This window comes from Peromyscus leucopus, chromosome 4, assembly GCF_004664715.2.
Source record: "Peromyscus leucopus breed LL Stock chromosome 4, UCI_PerLeu_2.1, whole genome shotgun sequence".
NCBI lineage: Eukaryota > Metazoa > Chordata > Mammalia > Rodentia > Cricetidae > Peromyscus > Peromyscus leucopus.
Window position 1 is genome coordinate 53,251,434 of NC_051066.1, and position 27,564 is coordinate 53,278,997.

At 42.8% G+C, this 27,564-nt stretch overlaps 1 protein-coding gene across 1 annotated transcript in view; it reads right to left on the reverse strand.

The window, feature by feature from the left end:
• Positions 1-27,564, reverse strand: part of Pde11a (phosphodiesterase 11A) — a 348,364-nt gene that overhangs the window by 275,504 nt on the left and 45,296 nt on the right. The window contains exon 2 of the mRNA XM_028880604.2: positions 27,285-27,443. Within this exon, the coding sequence (XP_028736437.1) occupies positions 27,285-27,443 (159 nt within the window). The remainder of the gene's footprint in view (positions 1-27,284; positions 27,444-27,564) is intronic.

Genomic DNA, 27,564 nt, shown 5'->3' on the forward strand with positions numbered 1-27,564 from the left:
CCACCACCAGAATTAAGAGCCAGAGGGCTTTCCAACCTTCCTGAGGCAGGAGAGAGGACAAGAAACTCCACAATGTTAGATATTCATTCCAACCTCCTAATCTTCCCCAACCAAAAATTCTCCCAGGCATTTAATTATCATAGGGCAACTATTAGCCAAAACCTTATAAAACCACTATCCTGAGGAATATCTTTAGTGGAATGTTTGTTGCTTGAATCACAGTTTTCTTATATCTAAGTGGGAATAATACACATCAAACTGGGTAGTTATGTATAATAAAGAAGATTTAAATGAAGGTGTCTAACACAGTGAGTCACTCTATAAATGTTAGTTTCACATCCTTGCAGAAGTTATTATTTCTCTTCAGAAATAAGCTGTTTCATGAGTAGGGAAAGGTCATTGCTTCTAGATTTATTTTGTTTAGAAATAATACTTTGTGTGTGACAATTACACTTAAGATGAGATCTACTCTCCTCATATAGAACTCAAGAGACTGAAGAAATTTTTCTGTTGCATTTTAATTTTTACCTATTATATTTTTGTTTTTTATTCTGTGCTATGATACGAACAACTAGACAATATTCTATTACTAGATTTTCAATGCCTCTCGAACAGTCCCTTGATCTCTTGAACAGAGAGATCTCTTGAACAGAGTAGTCTCTGTTAAGCTACTGCCTTCTCCTGTATTGCTACAGTCCATCCATTTTCTAGTGGTACAGTCCATCCATTACAAGCTGACCAGCTGTATTAAACTGTATAAACTGACAACATGACTGCCCCATTGTATAATTAAAGGGAAGGTTTTTATTGTAGATATGAGAGAGAGAAGACAACCAGAGACATCTGAAAGAGTCCAGAGCAGAGAGAGAAATTATTAGACTGAACATGACCAGCAGACTAGACCTGGACATGAGAGAAGCAGGAGCAGAGAGAGAGAATGGGGGGGGGGGGGCTGAGAGAAAGGCAAAGAGAGAACAGGCTGAAATAGCAGGATTATAAGGAGAAAGCACAGCTGGAATAGCAGGGTTATAAGGAGAAAGCACAGCTGAAATAGAGTTATAAAAAGGAGAACTAAGTTTTGTGTGGAAGGAAGCCTGTGAGCTAGGAAAATCTAGGGTAGGGGGAGGTGAGAAAAAGAGCTTTTCATGCTAGCGTGGACTCTGAAATGTGTAACATGTACTTGTGATGTCCAGGGAGCCTGGAGGCCAGCATGCACTTGGGTATGCTAATAGGCACCACAGATAGCCTTTTGTCCCTTCTGCCAGTGGTAGGGAAATGGCTCCACTGATAGAGAGGGAACTGGTTTTGTAAGTTCCTGAGGAGTGCTGGCTTTTGTCTAACCACCAGAATTTGGGGGAAAGGGAGTTTCCTTTGGACCTGACATAAACTAATCATCCTGAGGAGTCTTCAAGGGAGTAAAATTCTGTAATTCCCCAGGTACCATCATGCTATAGTGTTTTCTCATGTCTTCTAAGTTTTATGAAAATCTCTACTCTTAACTTCTAAGAAAAACAATATACCATGACTCAATATACACAATAAATGTCACTCACTCCTAGACTGAAGCTTCAGAAGTCTGATCTTGATGTTTTGTGGTTCAAAAGTTGTACCAGTCTCAAAGGAGAAGCTCAAAGATCCACTTGGAATGAATCCTCCAATAAAGAGGGTTGTTTCAAAGTGTCTACTCCCAAGTGGTCCAGCCTCATAGACTGCTTCAACGAGAGGCCTGCACTTTCCCAGTTCTTAACACCAGAGACAGTCCCACAAAGCCTGGACATTGAGTGAAACATCCAGCTTTCCCGGGACTTGGCCAGCATCCCAGCTTTCTCAGGTCTCCCAGAAGATGTCAACACCCCCAGACAACAGGAAGCAGTCTTGAGAACACAGCACCCTCATCACCTGCTACCCATTCCTATTTCCTCACCTTTTTATAATAAACAAAAGGGAGTAATGTTAGCTTCCGCCATAACAGCAGCAGCAGCAGCCTGCCTCAGCTGCCAAAGCGGTTACGTCATCACCCATGGCCAGGTGCCTTTCCACTGCCAGCTATGTGACATGTGCACCCGTTAAAAGTGCCTGCCAGGCACAGCTCTCTCTTTACATCTCCTGTCTCTCATCTCTCTTGCCTCTTCTTTCCTCTCTTACTTCTCATCTTCCTCTTGCCTGTCTGTCTCTCTCAAGTCCCTATTCCCATATGGCCTTTTGCTCTCGCCCTCCCCCAATAAAACGCTTGTGCTAACTCTGTTGCACGTGGTGTGTTTGCTTAGTGGCATACCTCGCAGGCCCCCCCCAAAGGTTCCCACTGTAGCCTTTTTCTTTTTTTTTTAATTTACTCTTTCAGTTACTATGTCATTAAAAGGTAGATGCTGCATCATCCATGTGTCAGCCACTTGATGAATTCATGAGAACTGGGCTCTTAGAAGGTGGGAGGACTAGACCAAGAAAGCAGGTCACCAGGGCAAGCCCTTGAAGGCTACATTTTGTTTTATGACCACCTCTAACCCTCCACCCTGCTTCTTAGGCACCGTGAAGTAGACAGTCTCCTCTATCACATGCTCTCAACACTGTTCATTTGCCCGTCGGAATCCCAAAGTGATGGAACCAGCCACCTGCAGACAGAAACCTCTGGAACAATGAGTCAAGGCAGACCTTTCCTTCCTGAAGACACTCTCAGTTACTTTGTCACGGTCACAAAAAGCTGACATAGCTATTCACCTTGGAATGCTGGTAGGGCCCATATGTGGAGGACACAGTGTTCTCATGGAACCTGAAATCTGAATATGCACACAGATATCACTGAACAAATGTATCTCTTTGTGTGTGTGTGTGTGTGTGTGTGTGTGTGTGAGAGAGAGAGAGAGAGAGAGAGAGAGAGAGAGAGAGAGAGAGAGAGAGAGAGAAGAGAGAGAGAAAAGTGGGACAGGGAGATGATATTCAGAAAATATTGTTACATCTTAGGTCTTCAAAGTAAACATCTTACTTTCCAAGATAACAGATATTGATTTACAGTTGTTTGGCAAAATAAATGTTATTTAAGGCTTAAATACTCTTGTTATAGCCTAGCAGGGAAAGTTACAGACCACCTGGCATATAAGGCCAAATTAGAGTCCTTTATTAGCTGGGGACTGAAAGAAAGCTCTGGCCCCCAAGAACTCTCAGCACCAAAGTTCTGGGATACATCTTGTTTATGAAGTCAAAAGCCACAATGGCATCTTGTTGGGTGTAGGTTGGGGAAGGCTGGTAATATTTGTTTGATGGTACAGCCAGCAAATATTTTGGTTATTCATCTGTGCCATAGTCACAGTCACAGAAAGTCCCCAATGTGTTGCCAGATTAGATGTGACTGCTCAGGGGACTGGGGACTGAAAAGCACCTGGGAAGACAAAATGGAACCCGGGGAAGATGGGGTCAAGATGGTGTTATCTCAGTCACTCCGATTCTAAGATGCTGTAAGCAGAATCCACCCATCGTAGGACTATTTCTAACTTGTGTAAACTTAGGCGTCGCAGGTGTGTGCCCTGTACTATCTGTCACCCTGGACCACATGCCTCAAGGGCCATGTGCCTGATTCAAAGCACTATTATCACAAGCCCAAAGTTCCTGATAATGATGCTTTCCATTTTGTACACGTTTCCAAATGATGTAATCGGCCCTGCCAAAGGCTCTGGTTTGTCTAGCCTATTCTTATAGCAAAGCTCATCTTTTCTTCCCTCCCAAGGCATTGGCTCTTAGACATGAATCGACACTGAGGGTAAGACCATGGTGATGACCACAGTGAGCAGTCATGGGAAGCTCATTGCTCCAATCAGTATCTGGGAAGTGTGCTGGTAGGCTTTTTGTTTTGTTTTGTCTTGTCAAGATAGCACAAGCTGGAGTCATCTAGGAAGGAAGAGCCTCAGTAGAGGAACTGCCTGTATCTAACTGGTCTGTGTACAAGTCTGTGGGGACATTTCTTGGTTGGTAATTGATTTGGGAGGGCCCAGTCCACTGTGAGCAGTACCGTGACTTGGCAGGTGGTCCTGGGGTACATAAGAAAGTGGACTGAGCCAGCCACAGAGAGCAAGCCAGTAAACAGCATTCCTCTGTGGCCTCTGCTTCAGTTCCTGCCTCCAGGTTCCTGCTTAAGTTCCTGCCCTGACTTGTCTCAATGATGGACTTTCCTGAGATCTTCCTTGAAACTAGCCAGAGTTTCCAGAAGCCCCCAGCTTCACATATTATTTTCATAAAAATACATTGCTCTGACTTATAAAAATCTCCTTTTGATTTCTCAGAGAGGAAAGAAAAATGAGATTGCCTGCTAACAGCATCTATAGCCAACATATATTCTACTTTTGGTGACTGGAGTCTGATTTGGTTGTTTTCCGTGGCATTCTTTTCAAAGGGGCCCAATATTCCTTATATATTCCAGAACAACTGATAGTCTTAGTGCTTCTATTACATCAGAAAATACATAAATACGACAACATGAGCAATGTGGTCTGCTTCAGGAGAGATAAGCGATTCACTGGAGATGGGGAATGCTGTTTCCTAAGGCAATTTCAGCTCTTGATGTGGTTATGAGGGAAAGCTATTAGTGGTCGTGCGGAATGAATGAAGTCCAGAGTACTTGGCCGAGGGCTAAATCTTCCTTGTCATATTCAGAGGAGAGCTACAAATAAGCAAGGAAATGAAAGCTCATTTCCCCCACAAGATAGACATTTTCCCCGTGAATTCCTTTGTGTATGAACTAGGGATTTATGCCATTTGTGCCGTGGAGGAAATGGCTTTACTAACTGATCTGCTGGGACCCAACACTGAGAGCTACGCACTGGCAAGGTGCGTCGTGGGTAGTTCCTGAATTTCCCCACTTCCAGGGAGAAGAGCTCTTCTGATTGGCAGGGGACATACTGTGCTGACTTTCTTGGGGGGGGGGGCTGTTTGCTGGTACTGTGTGCTCTCAGAGAGTCACTGCCCCTCACCAGAACTGCCTTCCACCTGAGGGACAGGAGTACTTTTCAACACTGGTGTCCCCTTGAATCCTCCATCCCCATTCCTGCCAGAAAGACAGGGTGGATCCATGAGGCCCAGTCTGAGTGCAGCCAGACATTTCCAGCACATCCTACCACTGGGCTAGGGGCGGTGGACACACAATCTGGCTTTGAAATTTAGTTCAGATCTGAGTAATTCCTCCACCAGATCCTTTAAGAAACATGATGGAGGGAGAGAAGGGAAAAGAGGTCTGACTATGTGGCATTTTCATCACACCTAAAAAACACACCACCCATGGTTTTAGCATTAAAAAAACAAAACTGTCAACAGCAAGCCTCATCGCAGCCAGTGACAGAGGGGCAAAGGCTAGTCATGTGACTCGCATGCAGTAACTCTTCTCAGAAGGAAACATGAATTATTTCAATCAGATCACCGCTTTGTCAATTAGAACATATTTGTGTCTTGGGTTTTTCAGCATCTCAAACTCTGTGATTTCTCCTTTAACGTCAGAATAGTGCATTCATTTATTTTTGCCTTTTAAATAGGACTGATAAATTCAATGTTTTACTTTCAAAATGTGTAGCAGTAGGGTTAATGATCTATTCAGTGGTAGATTATCTCCTTAGTACACGAAAGGTCTTAGAGTCGATCCTCAGGGCCACAAAAGAAAGGAGAGAGAGAGGGAAGGAGAGAGAGCGAGCACCAGAAGGCAGAAGACATATCCTTCAAGGGTATATCCCATGAGCTACCTTCTCCAACTAGAACAGAGGGAAAACCAACAACCTTGAGAGTTACAAGTTCCTGATGAGAGAAGTTTGAAACCTATGTAAAGTATGTTTTACACGGGCCATGAAGATGCACATTGGGAGTTCATGTAACATCTGTGAAAGTCTCTCCAGGTTTCCTGGCTGCCCAGAAGAGGGCTTTATAGATTTACATGGGGACACGAAGTCTTTTCTTTCTTATATTTATTTGGGGAACACTTCAGTAAAGCAGAATAAGTTTTGAAGGAATAAAATAAATGTATGATTATCACTTCATTTGTAAAGCTAACTGCAGTTTGTGAGAGTTATGTTAATATACAAGTGGCTTCTGATCACTTTCAAGTGTAGAGTTTTGTTTATTCCTCCACACAGCTCCATGAAGAAGCGTGAGGAGCTCCTCAGGGAAAGCCCCCCCCCTCAGGGAAAGCCCCCCTCCTGTATCCCTTCCCCCAAGGGCTGTCAGTCCAGTCCTTTTGATAGTGTTGGCCGAGGTTTCCGAAGCCTTAAAGACACGGGAGCCTACAAAGGTTCTGCCTCCATGATGGGAATGAATTTCTGGAGAACGATCATGTATTCAAATCATGAGACCTAAGAATACAGTGGGGGGCTAGAAAGACAGTTCAGTGGTTAGAAGTGCTTGCTGCTCTTCAGGGGACCTGAGTCGGTTCCCAGCACTCAGATGAGGTGGCTCGCATCCACCTGTAACTCCAGCTTCGGGGGATCGATGTTCTCTTCTGGCTTCTGCCAGCACTTGTGTGCATGTGGTACACACACACACACACACACACACACACACACACACACACACACACACACACGGCGGGGGGGGGGGGAGAGTTAAGAATAGGAAGAAAGGGCTGGGACACAACTCAGTGGTAGAGTAGGAGGCTCCAGTTCCAAAATAGATAAACATTGAAAAAAGAAAAGGAATCTCTCTTCTCTGGCTGTCACTGAAGTAAAGCAGATTTGTTATGTTCTGATAATCTCAGCCGTGCTGAAATCAGATCAAATGCTAGAAGGAAGAAGCTCAGCTTCTAGATTTCAGCGCTTTTTGTTGTGGTCACCTCTTGACCATGTGAGGCTCCTGGGCATGGACCACGTTTATACCCCTCTCCTATCAACATGTCTACTGTCATCTTATTCCTTGGTGAAAGGAAAGTGTTCTGTCCCCTAAACAAACTGGGAAGCAACTGGGACTTTCACATTGACCTGTTGTTTCTGGGGAGGCTTCTCAGCCAGTATTTCCTACCCGTAGAATGTGGCTGCGTTGAGGCCTTGCTTCCCAAGCACCATGGGCTTTGTGGATTCACCACTGTCTTCTAGCTCTCTGCTGTGGGCATCACACACACACACACACACACACACACACACACACACACACACACACACACGCCCTGTCAAGAGACAGGCCTGTGACCCTGCTGTGACATAACACACACATACACTCTGTCAGGAGACAGGCCTGTGACCCTGCTGTGACATCACACACACACACACACACACACACACACACACACACACACGCCCTGTCAGGAGACAGGCCTGTGACCCTGCAGTTTAGAGACATCCTGCTTCCAGCTCTGTGGTTTTCTTCCCTTTTTTTTTCTTTAAATATATTTTTTTATTGATTCTTTGGGAATTTCATATCATGAACCACAATCCCACTCATTTCCCAGTCCCTCTGTATCTGTCCTTCACCCTTATAGTATCTTCCCATAAAGGAAAACCTAAAAAAATAATAAAAATAAAATTTTAAAAATAAAAAATAAAATAAAAATAAGAATATTGCTGCGGGCCGCAGGAATATCATAAGAACTCAGCTGGTTATGGCAAAGTCACTACCTGGAGGGATCAGGGAATTCCTCCAGAGGAAGCCAAATCCCAAGGAGTTTTTGGTGTTACTTGGCTTGTTATATATCAGCTGTCTTCTGTTATGAAAATCATATGTGCCTTCATAGTTTTCCCAATTGATTTTTCCCTAAGAAGGGCTAACAATGTGGACTGATCACTCTCTAGACATACACATTCCAGGCATTTGGAGAACAGCCTCAGGAAAGGCTTTCTCTGGAATCAGATATCTCCCCTAGCCACTTTCAAGGACTAAAGGAGACATCACCCAGGTGGTCACCCAATTTCCGAGGATTAACAGTGATAACAACCAACAGGCGAGTCTCCTGACTTAAGGTAAATTCCACAAGGGGACACCGCCTAGGTCAGGTAGACATTAAGTAATAGCTTTACACAATTTAGCTCAGACCCCTCCTTTCTTACAGCCTTACTAACTTTATAGACCTCTAACTACTTATCTAACCACTACTAGGAATATTTAGATAACATTCTGCGCTAACAGCTATGCTCAGCCAGAACTCCCAATTCAAGCCTCCCTGTAATTATCATCATTGGCAGCATCCGGCCAGGTCCATCCCCAGACGGAGGAAGTACCTTATCAGAGATACCTCTGTACTCTCTAAGAACAGACTTAAGCATCCAGGCTACCTGTTTGAGAAGGTCTGGTGGATGTGCTAATTAAGCTTAACTTCCTCCTTTCCCAAATCTTACCTCCAGTTCCAGATCTCCCTTTAACTATCACCAGAGGCATCTACCTGTACACAGGTTGCCTAGAGACTGAGCACACTTTCCCCGACCCTGCAGAAAAACGGCAGACAGCTTGGACAGATAGGAGCCACAGGAAAAAAGAAGACAGTTTTATTTTCTCCCATTGACCTAGCAACTTATAGATTTTTAACATCTTTTACCAAACACATTTAAGATTATAGTTGTGCACATAAGATCCCTTTTCTTAGATATTACCCGTATTTAGCCTTTAGTTAATTCATTAGTCACTTCCCCTTTGGGTCGCAAATGGTAATTAACAACTAGTGCCCCTCTTTGTAATTCTTATCAACCCTCCATTTGATCCTGATAGTGGACAATCACTGCCTGAGGAAGTTCAGGCTGAGTGTCCTGGGTGGAGGGGAGGATTGTGATTTTGGGGAGATATATAACTGTAAAGCAGAGGACAGCGAGGAGAGAAAAAAAAGAGAATGGAAGAACTAGATGGGTAAGAACTTGAGAGGAACGAACCGAGATGGGGAAGAACTAGATTGAAGGGCTACAGGAGAGTACTAGAGGAACGAGATGGAAGATGAGGAAGAACCAGATGGGGAAGAACAAGATGAGGAAGAGCCAGATGAGAGAGAAGGAGACAGGAGAGAGCTGATAGGGGAAAGAACTAGATAGATGAGAACCTAGAAGGGACAGAACTAGATGAAGGAATTAAGATAGAACCTAGAGGGGACAGTAGACAAATATAGAGAAATCAGGCAAGAAAGGAGCTAAACATGAGAGCAGAATAGAAGCTGTGTAGAGAGAGAACTATCACAGAATAATAATAAAGTGTATGAACTAAGGAGTTTCGTGTACATAGATTCATTTCTTTTCATCAAAGATTAATTATCAGCTGGTTGTAGATTCTTCCCGGACCCTGGGAGGGGACTATGGAGGGGCTGGACCCCCATAGTCCTCGATAGAATATTAGTTTTAAAACAAAAATGAAAGCAAATTAACAAAAGTAAACAAACAAAAACCCATTTCGCTCCTCATTTTCCCTGCCTCTCCATCCTCTTCATCATCTCAGTGGCACTGGGAGCTGCTGTGTGTCATACAGTAGACCCTTTTGTCCACACAGCTTTATTGCAAATGTTCATTGTGTAGTGTGCTGTTGGTCAGGTTCAAGCCCTCTGGCTTCTGGTACACCATCAATACTGAACCCTCACTGAAACTCCCCTTGGATATCCCGCAGTCGCCCAGTCTTGGAGATTCTGGGGCTTTGGTTCCACAGCACCATGCACTCCAGCAGATGGGGTAGATGGTGGCGTGGGTCCACTGGATATGTGCCTGGGTGGTAGTTGAGTTGATCAGTTCAGGCCTCTGGGCCCACCCCACTCAGGTGATGGGTGGAGCCAGCTCTGCTCTGTGAGGTGGGATCAGCTCTCCTGTGGTGTGTTGGGGGGAGAGGCAGCTCTCCCAGGCCGTCAAGGAGTGAGGCTAGCTCAGCACAGCCCTGCCTTTGTACTTCAGCATATGGTTTAACTCAGGCAACGGATGTCAACACCTACCCCAGCTGCAGCAGGACCGTGGACCCAGACATGGCCAGCAGCAGCAGCTTAGGCCTGGGTGTCACCATGGCCCCAGGCGGCAGCCAGGACACTGGCTCTGGTGGCAGCATGACCCTCCTTTACTAACATAGCCTTAGGTGTCTGCCCAGACCCGACATCCTCATGGCCTTCAGTGGTCACAGGAGCTACCAACATCAACCCAAACTGTGCCTGTAGTGGGGTCACTGACCCAGACATGGCCCTGGACAACAGCCCGGGCCAGGAATATGGCCCTGGTGGCAAGCAGGCGACCCATATCAGCCCGTTCCTCACCTGCCTTCGCCTCTTCAGATCTGCCTGTCTCCACAGGACATAAACCATTCTGCCTCACCCCCCCCCACCACCACCCCACCACGTATTTGCTCACAATAATGGTGCCTGACCTCCTGGTGCTGTGGGTAACCTGTAGTTTCCTCCCCCTCCCCCCCCCACTCAGGGTAAGTGACCCCAGGTAAGTATGTGGATGTCCTTCCCTACTAGGTACTAACCTCAGCTCTGTGTTTTCTGATTGTGCAATGTGGAGCAAATAATCTCAAATATCTAAATCACTTTTTTTTTAGTTCTAAAATGAACATTTAAACAAAACAATTTCAAATCTGTTTTTTTTTAATGATTTTCACTCAGAGCAGATAATTCCAGCAATTTTCCATGAGTTTTTGCTTTTTCTTTTGCAAAGTAAGATTCATACAGTCGTCATCTCTTTGACGAGCTCAGTGCGCATTGCCTAAGAATGGACTTCATTATTGTGATCTTCCAGTAGAATCACCCTCTCTCATGATTGATCAGCTGCATGTTCGAACATGCCAAATTGCATCATCTCTACAATAAACACAGAAAGTATTCTCAGCTCTGCTCTGTCCTTTTCTAGGACATACAGTTGTAGCATTGAACAAGACAGGCACTCAGGTTCAGGACTAGATTTGAGCTCAAATCTGTGTTCATGACTGTACGTCATGATGTAGAAGGAGCAACTAAGAAGTGGAAGGCAGATCAACATGGAAAAGTCTAAAAGGCTTAAACATGCCTGTGACACTGTTGCAGATAGTCACTGGGTCGTACTAAGTAACACAGCCATCTTCTTTGGCCATCTACTGTACCTATTCAGTTAAAATTTTGTTTATAAAGGATTGCGTTTATTATAGCTATACAAAAAAAAAAAAGAAGAAGAAGAAAAAAGAAAAAGACAAGCCAGGAAGAAGAATGGGAAGATGAACAATGACCTCCCTAACGCAATGCCTGCTAGGCAAGAGAGACACCATCATCTCATCTTCAAGAAAACCAAAGCAGCTGCCTTCCTCATAGGAATATTGGGGATGGCATGAATTAAGTTATGCATAGTTTCCCCAAATGTAAACCCAGATGTTCTCAGAGAGTCGTGTAACCAGCTGTTTACCCGGCATACCATCAGTTGTACTCTACTCTATCATCTGCCCTGCTGGTCTGTTTATGGGATGAGCTCCCTGCCTTTAGCGTCAGGTCCAGTTTCTTATACACATTGTACATCACTGAGGCGTGAAGGTTATAGAGTATTTTTCCAAAGATTTTTTTTTCCCAAGAATAATCTTCTTCTGGGGGAGGGGGTTGTAACCTTGTATTTCTAGCACAAATAGAACAGGGTTTTATATGCTAGTCTTGGTGCAGATAGAGCTTCAAGGAAAGTGACTTACTGCTCTGTGTCTGACCAGGAAGAATAACCCCTACTTGATCTGGTGATCTGTATGTAATCTGCCCTCAGCAACAGTTTGAGGATGAGAGAGCAGGAAAGTAGGAAGCATTTGTGTTTTGCTGAAGAAATCTGTGTTATAGACCCAAAGTTTGTCATCTGTTGTTTTCAGACAGATGGTTCTTCAAAGATCCAAACTGTGGAAGCCTGCATGGCAACATGCCCCAACACCGGGACCAAAGCTTCATGCTGTGGGCACTCTGGATCCTGAGAAGAAATGTTGGCCAAGAAAAAGCACTAGACTCCCACCATGTGTTCTAGAAAGTTCTAGTGGCATCATACCAAATGCTAAGTGGGGAGAGAAGGAGAGACAGAGACAGAGACAGAGAGAGCATGTATGTGTGGGTTCATTCACCCATGCGTATATGGAGGCCAGAGGTCTACAGCAAATATCTTCCTCTTTACTCTCAACCTTATTTTTTGAGAAAGTGTTTCTCACAGAACCTGGAACTTGCCATTTTGGCTGGCCAATGAGGCCCCAGGATCTGCTTGTCTCCACTCCCACCCCAAGTCCTGGATCTACACTCATAAGTTATGCCAAGGTTTTACCTGCATGCTGGGGATCCAAACTCAGGTCCTCATGCTTGCAATGTGCAAGCCCTTTACACATCGGGCCATCTGCCCAGATTTGCTAAGTGAAGAGTTTGCGGACAGTTAGAGTCAACTTCAGAAAAGAAGCAACGGACACCGCGGGACCATGTGAGGACTGTGGCTGTCTGTCCTCGGGATTATAGAGAACAACTGAGGCTTTTATCTGGATCCCTCATTCTGGTTTAGAACTAGAAAGTGGAACAGAATACCTAAAGCAAACATCTGTTACACTAAACTACCCTGAAAAATAATGACGAAGTCCAAGTCAGTATAAAAAGCTTTGCAAACCTGATGATGGTGATGATGATGGTGATGATGATGATGATGATGATGATGACAGGTAGATAAAGAGGAGCAAGAGGAAGAGGAAGGGGGAGGAGGAGACTCTTTGAAAACCAAATAACTCAAGTATTGAAGCACAGGTGGAGATCTTGCAGGGTACTGCACTGTTAACCACTGGGCGACATCCCAGACAAGAAGGTACTGAGTTCCTGTGGTTACTTTCTGCATCCTCTGGACAAAGTCCTTCCAAAACACTACATATGCCCTAAGGATGAATGAAGTCAAGGTCCAGTGAACCGATGGTGTCAGGTCTTTCTCACAGGGCATCGTTTCAAACTCTCTCCAGTGGGAGAATTTCATTACTCCTTCCAGTTTTATGTAAGCCCCCTTTCAAGAACTGTGTGTAATCGACCTTCATAGCGTCTCTGGACAGCTCTAACTTACATAACCTCATTTTTCAAAGCTGTTCATTTCTTCTGCCCTCTCTTAGCAATCTCCCACTCCAGCTTGGGCCTCCCGTGAGGGACCTCGCTGCCTGCTTCAGGATCATGCGGTGCTCCCATTTGACACTTCCTGCCTTTCTTAATGGAGTGTGCCCAATTTAAGGAGAGAAAAAATGCTCCTTTGTTGATTGACAAGCAGATCAGAATCTGCCCATAAAGTAGCCTACAGTCATATCTAGCCAGGATATTACCCCTAGGCAGATCAGGGAGACATAAAAAGAAAAAATTGAAAATTATAAAAAGCAATGGCTTCATTCCTACCTCGAATACCAAAAAGAAGAAAAGGAAAAATATCCAAGTATGTGTTTTAAATGGATAGATTGTTAGAAATAGAAATTACAACTATATCATAAATTTAGTTCATATTCCATTTTAAATTCTCCAATAAGAAATATAATGTAGCTTCATTAAAATAGCACACTCCATAATTTAACTAAACATGGGGTGGGGGAATCCCTAATTGGCTACAGGGTGATTTACATGAAATACCTCACTCTGCTGGTGGCCACAACAGAGCACTATGCAAGTTCTGATTTCTAAGTAGAACTTTTTTTTTTTCCACAAAGAAAAGCTAGAAGTAGGTTAGGAGGGAAAAAAAATATACACCAAAAAATGTTTTGTCATTGAAAACAAGAAATGGTACAAAATGATAATAAAAGTTATTTACCTCATGGTTATATATGTATGACATCATTATATCTTAATGATTCCCAGCTCCAGTCTGATAGTGTGTGTGTGTGTGTGTGTGTGTGTGTGTGTGTGTGTGTGTGTGTGTGTGTGGCAGTGGCAGTGGCGGGGGCATTTTAAGGAAGCATTTGTGTGGATGTGTGCGTGTGGGGATCAGCACTGGGTGTCTCTGTTGATCGTTCTCCACCCTATTTTTTGAGGCAGGGTCTCTCACTGAATCCAGAGCGTGTCAGTTGGACTAGGCAGGCTAACCTGTCTGCACGCCCCTCCCCCTGCAGCGCTGGCTCTCATGCGGGGTCTGGGAATCCCAGCTCAGGCCCCTTGCTTGCACAGCCGGCCCCTCACGGACTGCGCCGTTTCTCCAGGCCCAAGCTTTCCAATTTTCCTCGCACACACAGAGCTCAAGCTCAGTCACACGTATTTATATGAAAGGCTGAAATGACACCAAAACCATTTAGAAATTATATTCTCCTTAGTCACGTGCTCTCCACTCCCTGGTTATTAAACACACACACTCTTCCACTTCAGTTACCACCTTACACCTATGTATCAGGTACAGGGGAAGCTCTGTGTTTCCAAGTCCTTGAAGGAGAGACAGCAAGAAATTAATGGAAATGCAATAGGTGTCCCCATGTCCCATGCCAAGACAGGCGGGTGACACTTGTCCTGGCTCTGAAATATAGGTGAGGTGACCTCTGCACACTCAAACCCAATCACATTCAGTTTTCACATTCATCAAGTCTGGGTGGTAATGAACACACACGGGGCTGTTGTGAAGACAAGTGAGGTCACGTGTGCAAAGCACCTATCACAGAAGAGATAGTTTATAAATCTTTCCATTGTTTTCTCATTTAAGAAGAAAGCAAACACTGAGGAAGATTGTATGCTGTGGAGATGCTTATAATTTGCATTTAGTTCTTGGCGAAGACAACGTGCAGTGTTGTGTTTGTGTGTAGAGGGGCCTGGGCAGAGAGTTGCCCTAGCAACAGTGGGTGCTCCGGAAGGACTGTAGAATGGCTCAGTGGTTAAGAGCACTGACTATTCCTCCAGAGGATCTGGGTTCGATTCCTAGCACTAACGTAGTAGTTGACAACTGTCTGTAACCTGTGGCTCCAGTCCCAGGGGCTCTGACCCACTCTTCTGGCTTCCACAGGCACCAAGTATGCATGTGGCATGCATACATTTGTGCAGACAAAATACCAATACACATAAAATAACAAAGTTAAAATTTAAAAAAAAAAACAAAAAACAAATTTATATTCCAGAGGTCTTCAGAAAGACATGCCCCAAATGTGGCTATGACATTGGCCCAGAGGTCTCTGCCTTCAAAAGCATGAGGCTTTGTTGCTTGGAGAAGTGTGTTTTCTCAGTAAGTTTAGCAGCACATTAAAAAGCACAATAAATATAAGGTATTAACTCCTCTGTTAACTGCCATCAGTGACATTTAAGATCATGTGTCACTTAGAAGATGCTAGAACACTCCTCCATACTAAAAGTTGTAAAACTGTAACAAGTTGCAAAGTTGAGGTTGTCCATCCTGTCTCAGATTAAAGGACACATCTACCTGATGCCCGCAACCAGAACCAGATCCTCCTTCTGAGATGCTGTGAGAGACTCTTCAATCACCTAAACAGAGAGATGTGACTTCCAGGTGCTTTGTGAAGAGTGGGTAAACTATTTGCCCTAACTTGAAAGCAGATTTTTCTTTAACTAAGTGTCTTCATCTGTACAGAATTTCATCTAAGATCTGCTTTTATTAAAATAAATCAGCAAGTGCCGGGGCGGTGGTGGCACACGCCTTTAATCCCAGCACCTGGGAGGCAGAGGCAGGTGGATCTCTGTGAGTTCGAGGCCAGCCTGGTCTAAAAAGCGAGTTCCAGGAAAGGCGCAAAACTACACAGAGAAACCCTGTCTCGAAAAACCAAAATAACTAATGAACTAACTAACTAAATAAATAAATCAGCAAGCATAAAGGAAAATAGCCCATTTCCACTCAATTCAAATTTCTTGGCAGACACTTTTCTGTACCTAGTGGCTAATCCACATATTCTAGAGGTTGCATAGGTCCATGTGCATCGTGATAGGCTTGTTTTCTGAGCAATGGTTGGTTAATTTCTTGTATAACTCATGCGTATATGAAACAAATCAAAGGAATGGAAACAAAATGAAATTAGAAAAGCTTAAGCTGGGCATGGTGGTGCATGCCTGTGACCCCCTTCATGTGGAAGGTGGAGGCAGAAAGAACTAGGTTCAAAGTCATCTTCAGTGGCACAAGGAGTTCAAGACCAGTCTAGGCTGCATGAGACACTGTCAGAAGTAAAGAAGGAAAGGAGGGAAGGAGGGAGGGAGGGAGAAAGGGAGGGAGAAAGGGAGAAAGGAGAGAAATAGAGTAAAGAAATTGTAACTTTTAAAAGTTGCAATATTGAAGATAAGAGCTAAGTGAGTTGATATGTAGGTTTAGTGACTTTATAAATTATATGTAGATATATTGGCTTTATAAATTAACACAAGTTTCTGAAGATAGTACAGATGAAATTTATGAATGCCAAAGAACAAGTGTTTCTACAATAAACACATGAGATGTTCTACACCATCAGCCATCCAGGTAACACAAAAGCACTGTGAAAACTGCTGCCCACCCACTGGGTGTCCGCAATGGAGAAGACAGAGGTACTGGTAAGGATGAAGAGGACAGAATCATCACACGGTGCTGGTGAGCATGTAAAACGGTGTGGCTGTTTTGTAAAAATAACCCAATAGTTTCTCAAACTACTGAACAGATTTTTAGCATAAAACCGAGTAATTCCAATTCTAGGAATATAGCTAAGAGAAATAAAATCACCTTTACAAAAACTTGTATGCTTATCATAGCATAATTCATAATAATAAAAAAGAGAAAATAATCTAAATATTTACTAACTGATGAATGAGTGAATAAATGTAGTATATACATATAATGAAATATGATCAGCCAAAGAAAGAAATAAAGTACTAAAATGTTCTAACAGCTCAGATGACTCTTGAAACATTATATAAGTAAAAGAAGTTAGCTACCAAAGATTCCATACTGTACGGTTCTGTTTATAGGAGCTATCCAAGAATATTCAAGACCATAGAAACAGAAGGACAATGACTGGATGTAATACTAGGAAAACTTGGAGAAAGTGGGAAGTGATTTGCTAATGGGTACAGGGTATGCAGAGTGAAATGCCTTGAAAATATGTGTTAATAGTTACAAAACTGCAAATAAACTAACAGCCATTAAATTGCAGGTGGATGAGTTATATGGTATATGCATTATATCTCAATAAAGTTATTTTTAAATTAATGTCCAACCTCTTGACCCAGTAATCTTAACAGTTAGTTTGAATCACATTGAACTGCAGGAATCGGTTCATTTCTGAGCTATGAGGCATCACTTCAATAGCCCAATAGCTAGTCTAAGGTAAGGTCCAAGTTTTATTTATTTGTTAAGAGGTTAATAGTAATTTTATAATAATATGACTTTGAAAACAACCTAAATGCTAAGAAAGAAAAAGATTAAATAAACTTGTATAATTATACAGTAGAAAATGATGTAATTATTTAAATCAGACATTTGAAGAATTGATTAAAATACTCTATATACTATACACTACAAATTTTGGAACATTTTTATAGGCAGTAATAAATAAAGACAGGGAAATTCATCAAGAACAAAAGCAATAGATTTTCTGAAAGAAGTTTATGGGTGATATAAATTTTGCTTTTTGGTACTTTTCAAACTTTCTACAATAAATTTATATGATTTTTATGCTTAGAAAATGACATTATCATAAAAGGTAAACATTGAAAAGAGATATGCAATTCAAAGACAGCTAAATGTACTTGATTTCTGTTAAATTCCACTTATAGTAAAAAAAATAATTTGAGTTTTCCAAAATTGATTCCAAGCCATACTAGAAAGCCCTTGTCTCCAGGGGGGAAAGGGGAGGACATGGAGGAGGAGGAAGAGGAGGAAGACCAGCAGAAATTCAAGAATTTCAGCATTCTAAGACCCAAAGAAGCAGCCTTGTGTTTATTCAGACAATAGCACTAAGCTAGTAATTCAATGACAGTTGGCTGCCTCGATTTGACATCTCCAGGAAATAATCCACAGCACCTGCTCGGGTTCCTTAACAACAATTCTTCCTGCCAACGAGCCCTTATTTATTTCTAATCTGCAATTGTAGAACATTCTTTCTTGTCTAAGCTGTGCACAAGTCTGGGACCATGTCTGTTGTTTTGTGCCCTAAGACAGAGCTTGACTATTTCATATCCTGGTAGCCATTAAGAGCTGTGGATTTATTAGTCCCCTAGTATGAGATGGCCAGATCTGCCATAGCCTTGCCTATTTAACTCTATAGAATGGACAGCCCAGCCATGTGAGGTTATGACCAATGAGATTCTTCATTTCCTCCACCTGAGTGATCATAACGAACATTGTGATTAGAACTTGATATTCATAGGAAAACGGCACAAGGATGCTTGGGATGGACACAGCAATGAAGCAAGCTTACGTCTGGAGGTCAATAAAGCTCAGTGGTCAATAAAGCAAGCTTATGGCTGGAGAGACTGCTCAGTGGTTAGGAACACATACCACTCTTACAGAGGATTGGCGTTCGGTTTCCAGCACCCACACTGGGAAGCTCACAACTACCCAAACTCCAGCTCCAGGAACTCCAATGTCATTTTCTAGCCTCTAAGGGTGCACACACACATACAGACACACAGACACACAAATATAAACAGACAGATACAAACCATACACAAAAATTAAAATAAAGCATTAAAAAATAAAGGAAACTTGGTATATTAGGTGGCCTAGAGAGACACGCTTTAAGTGAGCTCCTGGAATAAAGGGAAAGGAAACAGGTTGAGTTGAATTTTGAATTTTCTAGATTTTACTTACTATCATCATGTGTACATGATTGTGGGCATGTACATGCCACAGCTTGCATGTGGAGGCCCCACCTTTACAGATCTGGTTCTCCTCTTCCATCTTTATGTAGATTCCAGGGGTTACAGATACACTCACATTAGCCATCAGAGGATGGCAGGATATTCTCCACATGGCTGTCAGTCTACCTGGATACCCAGCCTCCAGAGTATAGCCTACACCATGTAGACATATTCATTTTGTCTAACCATAGTATTGATTTTTAAAAATTTTTTTCTTTGAATATTTGATCATTTATATCTTTTTTTTTTTTTGTTTTTTGTTTTTGTTTTTTGAGACAGGGTTCCTCTGTGTAGCTTTGCGCCTTTCCTAGAGCTCACTTGGTAGCCCAGGCTGTCTGCGAACTCACAGAGATCCGCCTGCCTCTGCCTCCTGAGTGCTGGGATTAAAGGCATGCACCACCAACGCCCGGCTCATTTATATCTTTTAATAAATTGTTAGTCAAAACTCAACTGCAATCATCTGGGGCTACCTCGGGCGGGGCGGGAGGGAGCTAAAATGTAAAATATTAAGGACCATGATGAAGGACAAACCAGAATGCTTTTGATTAGACTTACTGAGGCCTAATGATGGAATTTGACTCAAGCTTTGAAAGTGGAGACCAGGGTATCCTGTAGTTCACTGAGAGCATAAGCAAAGTTATGGCCTCATGGGACCCATGACATCATAACAAAATGGCAGAGTATTGCAGTCTTCATTGAGTGTTAGCCACTAAGCTGCACTCTGACAGGAACTCTTTCTTTCTTTCTTTCTTCCTTTCTTTCTTCCTTCCTTTCTTTCTTTCTTTCTTTCTTTCTTTCTTTCTTTCTTTCTTTCTTTCTTTCTTTCTTTCTTCCTTCCTTCTTTCTTTTTTCTTTTTTCTTTTTTTTTAAAGGTACACTTGTTTTCTTACTCAGAGGTAGATTCTGCCTGAGGAAGAGGCGGAGAATATAGCCAGGAGGCCACATCAGTATTTCTCCAACAGGAAGAGAATTCCAAAGTTAACCCTGAGTTCTGACAGGAATGTGTTTGGAAAGAAATTTCTTGCGTATCTTGATTATTTCTGAAACTCTTGATCAGATGCCATCCAGTGAATGCATGGACCATGGATGAATGCTGGTCTGACAGTGACTATCTGGACCCTGGGCAATCACCACTGAAATGCAAATAGTGTCATAAGTAGATCGTGGTTTATATGTAGATAAAATATTAGCAAGTTATGGGATTTGATCCAAAATTTTCCCTGGACTACGATCTTATTGATCAAATACAACTTGAAGCCACAAGCCATCTGCCAGGACATTTGAGCCTCTTTTGCTGAACACTAATATTTAATCATAATTTTATGGCAGCATGTTTTAAAAGCTTAGCTGGGATATAAAAAAAGTGAAAAATAATGGATGAATATGCAGAGGGCATTTCTTACAATCAGTTAATGTAGTGCTTGCTCCTTTGGTGTTTGAGCATTTTAAAAGCAATGGAATATTAGCAGAAAACAGTAAACTCTCCTGGCTGAGGTGTTAAAATGTGTCCTTATAGATCAGCAGTTCTCAACCCTTTGGGGGTCAAATAACCTTTTCACGGGGGTTGCCTCAGACCATTGGAAAACATGGATATTTACATTACAATTCATAACAGTAGCAAAATTACAGTTATGAAGGAGCAACAAAAATCACTTAATGGTTGGGGGTCACCGCAGCATGAGGAACTGTCTTAAAGGGTTCCAACATTAGGAGGGCTGAGAAGCACTGCTCTAGATCAACGGTTTGTAAAACTCAGTATTTGAAAGGGTCTTTTACACCGCGTCTTGATAGAAAACTATTCAGAAGATGAAGAAGAAGTCCGTCTACCTTTGTTCTCAGTAAGTTGCCTTATTAAAGTGACTAGTTGTTTGGGAGTTGGCTGTCATGGTGGAACTGCACCTTGCAGCTATGTCTAAAGATATTCAAATTAAAGAGAAACCAATCATATGCTAGCCAACTCCCACGTTAGTAGCCTGCGTGAATTGTATTTGTCTGAGGCCACCCAACTGTCACTTCTTAGGTAAAATGAATTCAACATCCCCCGCCTCAACACAATGAACCTGATATCTCTTGTACTTTTGATATTGCATAGCTGCTAAATATCATCCTCACAAGCAGAAAGAGTTTTGAAGTGTAAGGCCAAGGGCTTATGAAATCCTCCCCATTATCTGACTGTGAGTCTCATGCTTATGTCTCATAGCAAACTCAAGCCTCTACAGAGACTCGTTAGAGCCATCCGGGCACCCTCCTCAATGCCAGTTGGCAGGGTAGCACTACCAGTAACAAGTTCTGGAACATGGCCAGTCTCCAGCAGCTGAGCTCTGTTGGCAGCATCCCAGTTCCAAAGGATGTCAGCATGATGAACGTATCAGGAGAGCTGAAGGCGCTGAATTATGAGCTGAGAGGAAGTGACCATGGGCTAAGAAACCCCCTAACAGCAATCAGAGTGGAACCTCAGGCTGTGACTGGTACACATCAACCATTGGAAAGCAGCTGCACCAGACATGTTCTGCTTTATTCAAAGGGACAGGAGGTGACACCTTGGCTTCCAAAGCATGCATAGCCTGAAAGGATGGCTAAGAGCCTACGCTCACTGCCATTTCCTAGGTGTCCTGCTGGTGAGCCCAAATGTCTTAATAGATCACCAAGATTTGCTTTTATCCCACTCACAATTTTATTCTGCAAAAGTAATGCCTCCCTTTGAATAATGAAGTGATAAGTTAATTGGACATGAAGACTCCAATCATACTACCTAAATCAGACAGCTTATACAGATCCTGGAAAACAGGAACATTTGCTTAGAACCCATGAATTGAACCAGAAAATTCCAATCATCCCTTCTACACAGCCTGCCTTTATGTGCACCTCCAGCACGAATTACCTAACTAGTAATTTGCCAGTGTGTGGCTGAAATGATTAATATATGCATATGGGAGATTGGAATTCACAAAAACTCTCACTGCTGCAAATTAAATTCTTGCTAATTATCCAAGACTTTTAAAGAGCATGATATCATTAAAGTCACTGAAAGGAAAGCTTTAGTACAGGGCTGGATGGCCATCTGTCAGGTGACGATCCCTGTACCAGATGAAGACAAGCACCAGAGGAAGAACCAATGACCTTTCCAAGTTCCTCCAACAATTATTACATGACACCACACAGCCACTGAGTGACAGGCATGGAGCTATCAAGGAACAAAATGCATTCCTATTCACTGTGACATTAAGTACATGAATATCTCTAAATGGATAGAATACATTTAATATTTTATGTACCCCAAAATATTTTCCAGCTTTTATACATCAGAGTGTTTTAACATTGTGCCACATATAACTTGAAATCTTAAAAAATGGAATTTTAAGATAAGGGGGCAAAAAGTAATATTATGCTAATTGCACAATAAATTTATGACTATGTGTCTGAAAGATAGCAAGGCCGCTGTGGCGTGCCACTGACGAGGGTTACTCTGCACACTTACCGTCTATTATTTGTTTACTCCTCCCAGCAGCCCTGTGAGGAAGGTTGTGAGGCTCAGAGGGACCAGGTAAAGTGTCCAAGCTCATTCAGCTAAAGAGCAAATGCTTGAGTCCGTCATGGAGCATTCTGAACCCAGAAACTCCTACCGGTACTCATAAGTCTTCCTTTTGTTCCCTTTTTTGTCTGTGGGAAACCCAGAAATTACAGGTGCATCTGAACCTCAAAGGGCTTGTGTTTGTTAAGATTTTTAAACATGCAGTACCCATAGAGGCCAGAAGAGGGCGGCGTCAGATTCCCTGGAGCTGAAGTTACAGGCGGGTGTGAGCCACCATGTGGATGCTAGGAACTGAACTAAGATCCTCTGCAAGAGCAGTGCTCACCCTTAACATCTGAGACATCTCTCCAACCTGCTGATGGACCTTATGTTCCCCCTGAACATGAAAGGAGGTTGCCCTGTCTGGAAGAGCAAGGAAAACTTACTTTGGATTTTAAATGTGAACTGATCAAAGTCAGCAGGGCCCTGAGACCATGAGCTTGTCCAATACTGACACCTCTGTGCATGAGCTCAGAGTTTTTTGAAAGCTTCTGATAGCACAGACTTGGCTTGCCTTTTAACTCAGTAAATTTCAGTCTTTGGAGTACACCACAAGGAAAACAAAAGGAAATCTGTGCAAGACTCCCTGTATTCAACTTCCTCACACACACATGTAACTTACAGTCTTCAAAAACTTGAAGACATCAAGACATACGAATCATAGTACGCAATGATATACACATATACATATGTAGTGAATATACCATGACCTAGACTGAATTAGTTTACATCTAGAAACACCCCAAATTAAAGACAGAGAAACAAGATTATGTAGAAAATTATGTTAAAAAAAAAGAGAATTAGAAAACTTTATAATCACTCCAAATGGAAAAATACAGAAGACATTCACATGTGGAGATTCATGTTTAAATGATACGTAGAGAATGTGAGGCTGTTCAAGGTGGGACACTTGTTAAGTCCAGCCCTCCAGGAGGCAGATGCAGCAGGCTCGCCATAAGTTTGAGGCCAGCCTGGCCAATATAGCAACTTCAGGCCAGTGAAGGCTACATAGTGTGAGACCTTGTCTCAAAAATAAAATAAGTAGAATACAAACTAGTGTAAAGATAATCTTAAAGACTGAAATTAAAAACTGTATACTCATTAACAGTGATACAAGAAATCCATGAACTCATAATGAAACCACAGTGACAGACTGTCTGTCATATGCCCTGGCATATAGACTATTCATCAAAACTTTGGTCCATGAAAACGAATGGGCAATCTACTGAGATCATGCTCCAAGGAAGTCAGCCACCACCACTTGCATTTGACAGGCTCAAAGGGGCAGGATCAGCATTTTCTATGGTGAAAACAGAAAGAGAGTTAAATATGCCTTGATTTGAAGTTTTGGCACGAGGATACCAAAGGACAGATCATGCAAAACACCTTGGCCTTAGATATTAGCTCAGGGAGCTTCTTATTGGCCCTGAGTTGGCAAAAGCCAGGATGAGAAATGCTGTGGTGGACGCTGAGCAGGGCTTGACTACCCAGCTCGGTGGCAGTCCCCAGGCTGGCCACTGACAAGGGTGGGTCCGATCCGTGTTGTCATGAACGGTCTGGTCTTTTCCTGTTTGCATATGGAATCTCTCCTTGTGTGTTACAGACTCATCACAATGAGAATATGCAGCTCAAGAGCAGCCAGCTTACAGAGGAGGCGGCTTGAGGAAGGGCCGAGCTTCTGTTCCCTCTGGCTGCACGTTCCTCCTGTCAGCTCTACAAACTCAGCAACCCGGAAGTTCCAGTGACAAGAAACTTAGAGACAGTTACACAAACATAACTTTCCACTGAGCCCTGCCGGAGCCTGTACAGTCCGTGTGCCGGGGGTCTTCCATGGGGACCCCTGTGAGTCAAGCACTCTTTCAGCTAATGTCCCTGTGTCCCTTCATGGAACCCCCCTCTGGCTCTTTGACATGAGTGTTACCCAAGACGTGGAGGGAATAATTGCAATGCAGATATCACTGTAAATCCCACTCAGGCAGCTGTAAAAGCCCTATTGTCCTCCGCCTTTGCCAGAGGCAGCTAAACTGTATCCTTTTCCATCAAGCATTTCTAGAATTTATTTTCTACCTTTTTCCTACCCATGTCTATTGGATGCACAATACATAGAATCTTTGCAAGAAGAAACCAACCCAGGCTAGAAATTGTGGACATAAAGTATTTTATAACAGTGTCACTCGGATGAACAAATGCTACCTGCCCTGACTGGTAAAACCCCAATGCAGTGAAAATACTATGTGAGTTTTTTTAAACATACTGGAGGATAAAATGAGACTATGGGCACATGAAACAATTTTAGAAGAGAAAAATCATAAGTTTGGGAACAAGAAAATGGATTGACTCTATGAGATAATCTGTCTGAGAATCAGTGACAGACAGACACAAAAGAAAAATTTAAACTCAGAGGAAATGTTAGATGTAGCAGTCATAGCTTACACTTGCCCAGTATCTTACATTTTACAGAGAATTTGTTACTATGATCTTATTTAATTCCTGTACCACATAGTGGGAGACACCACACTGACAGGTAAGGGAGCTGAGGGAGATGCCCTAGCCTTCCAAAGGTGCCTACTTGTCATCAGCCAAGCTGGGCTCAACTAAAGCCCAGTCTTCAATAGAGTTAAAACTGATGCTACTCAGGAAAGGTACAAAGCCTGGCGCAAGCCTTCCTTTAAATCATTTGGAGCTTGATGGAGCCCTGTCTTGTGAGTATAAATCCACCAGGGAGAGTCCACAAAGTAATCATAACACAAATGAATCAATGAAAGATATGGTTGTATAATGGGATCCCTCAGTGAAGGAGGCAGAGCAGAGGGCAGACCATGGGCTTATAAGTTGTTACCTCCTAAAAGGCACAAACCCCAAATCCTATCTAAACTTTGAAAGGAGACATATTATCTCAGGATTTGCCATCTATGGTTAAAAGAATTAAAATGAATCTTTTGTGGGGACTGGAGAGATGGTCTAGCCTTTAAAAGCTCGTACTGCTTTTGCAGAGAACCCCAGTTTGGTCCACAGCATCCACACCTGACACCTCACAACCACCTGTAACTCCAACTGCAGGAAATCCAATGACCTCTTCTGGTCTCTGCAGGCACCTGCACTCACGTGACATATTCCCACACAAACACACAGAAGTACACATAAGTAAAAGGTAAAAATCTTTCTAACAAACTTTTTGCCTAGACATCCCATGAGCATGTGTTATACGGCCTAACGTGGTCTACACCACATTTTTATGGGTTTTATTATTAATTAATTTTTTTGTAATTTCATACAGGTTTATAATGCATCCTGTTTACTCTCACTCTCTTTTACGTACATCCTGCCTATCTACTTCCCAGTTTTCCTTACAAATCTCTTTCTCATATTTATATCTATTCGTTTCATTTTCTGACTCACTGAGTTTAACCAGGACTCTTGGTGTCCCATGGATTGAGAGTTGATATCACCATGGATCTAGAGCTGTCTGTTGGAGCCTGCTGGGCTTACCAGGACATAACACAACTGAAAACAATGACGTTTCCTCTCTAAGAATCCAGCCAGCCAAGAGTTCGGGGTAGGCGTTGCAAGCTCGTCTCTATCCATGTTTACAGGGCCAGTCTTCAGCAGGCCAAGTGTAAGTGACTGTAGCTGCCGTGAGTTCATTATTACAGCGGCTGTGTCCTGCCTGAGGCATTGCATAACTCTTCTCCCGATCTTCTAGCTATTACATTCTTCCTGCCCCTATTCCACAAGGTTCCCTGAGCCTTAGAAGGAATGATCCGCGTCTTCTTTAGGGCTGAACCCTCAACATCACTTTTTCTTGGCATTGGACAGCCACAAGCCTTTGAATTCAGCACCATTACTTGCAAACTGGCTTCCAAATGCTTTTTCTGTCTCTCTTGGGTCTGTCAGTTGAGACCAGTCTTGACTCAGAGAAGAAATGAAGGCCCTTTGGAGCTGCTCTCTCCCCTACAGTCAGCATGCTCTAGAACATCTTGCTGTCTCCCACCTCGGGTAGCTCCTGGATGACACAAACGATGTGGGATTTGCCCATCTACCTCCTATGACCCCCAACCCATGTGCTTCCTACCCAGAATTGATGAGAAGTCATCCGAGGTTCTGCGAGGCTCTGTGAGTTTACCAACTTTTACCAGGATTTGACTTCTTTCGATTTCACTGCAGGAATGACCTCAGTGAAGGACTCAGTTCATTTAAAAATCTTCCCGTTTTCCTATAACCGTCTTTCATGTTGACCTTCTGGACCACACATTTGCATTTGTGCGATATTAACAATTAGCACTGGCAAACAGCAGAGCCTCATCCAGAAGGTTAAATGATAAAGTTTTCAATCAAATAGCAATAGAGCAGTCATTGAACATAAACAAACTGACAGGAGATTTGCATTCCTTTCTACCAGAGTCTATTCAGTAGGAAGGCAACTGCCTCAAAGCCGGAACCTTCCTCCCTGAAGAGCCTTCCTCAGCAAGGCTTGCAGTCAACTATTAGCAGAGGAACTTAAAGTTCTAGAACAAGAAGCTTGTCACTTCTACCAAAGCCACCTGTTCTTCAGAAACTTTAAAAATGATGCTCCCTTTCCTAGTGATTTACAACAACAATGAAATAACACTCATTTTATTGAGGTTTTTATATAAGAAGTAAGAAAACAACTCTCTGTTATAGTTGTAGACTGGCAAGAGAAAATGCTGAGTGTTTGAATCTTCCCATATTCTCTGCCCTCCCTTGGGTCATGTGTGGTCATGGGGCTGTTCACAATTAAAAGGCTTACTTACAAGGAAAGTAAGGACCAGGCAATAGCAAGAATACTACTGTGACTTGTAATGAAAAGCAGGCTTTAAAAAACGTGGAGTGATTATTTTCAATTATACCACATTCTATGAAATGCTAAAAAAAAAAAAAAAAAAGCCTCCCGTTACATCTTGTACAGCAGAGGAAAAGCTCTTTGATCTGTGAATAGGCTAATCGAAGAACTATTCATATAATTCCCATCCTCTCAGTGAGAGCAGCAATCAGAGAGCAAAATGGAAAGTACAAGTCATGCGAGGCATGAGATCTTACTTTTTCGTCATCTTCCGTAAATGGAGCGCCCTCAGGAATCTTATTTATTGCTTGGGCCACACCGATAATCTCACCATCACTGCTCCGGATAGGCATGCACAGTAGTGATTTTGTCTTGTATCCAGTGAGCTTGTCGATCTCATCATTGAATCTTCGGTCCTAAAAATAAGCCAGAGAAAGCATTCATTGCAAGGGCGAGGAGGTGCGGGAATAGGGAGAAAGGTGCGTTTCCATGTCCCTGGGAAATGCCCTTCTGACCCCCGCTTTTCTTCTCAATCAA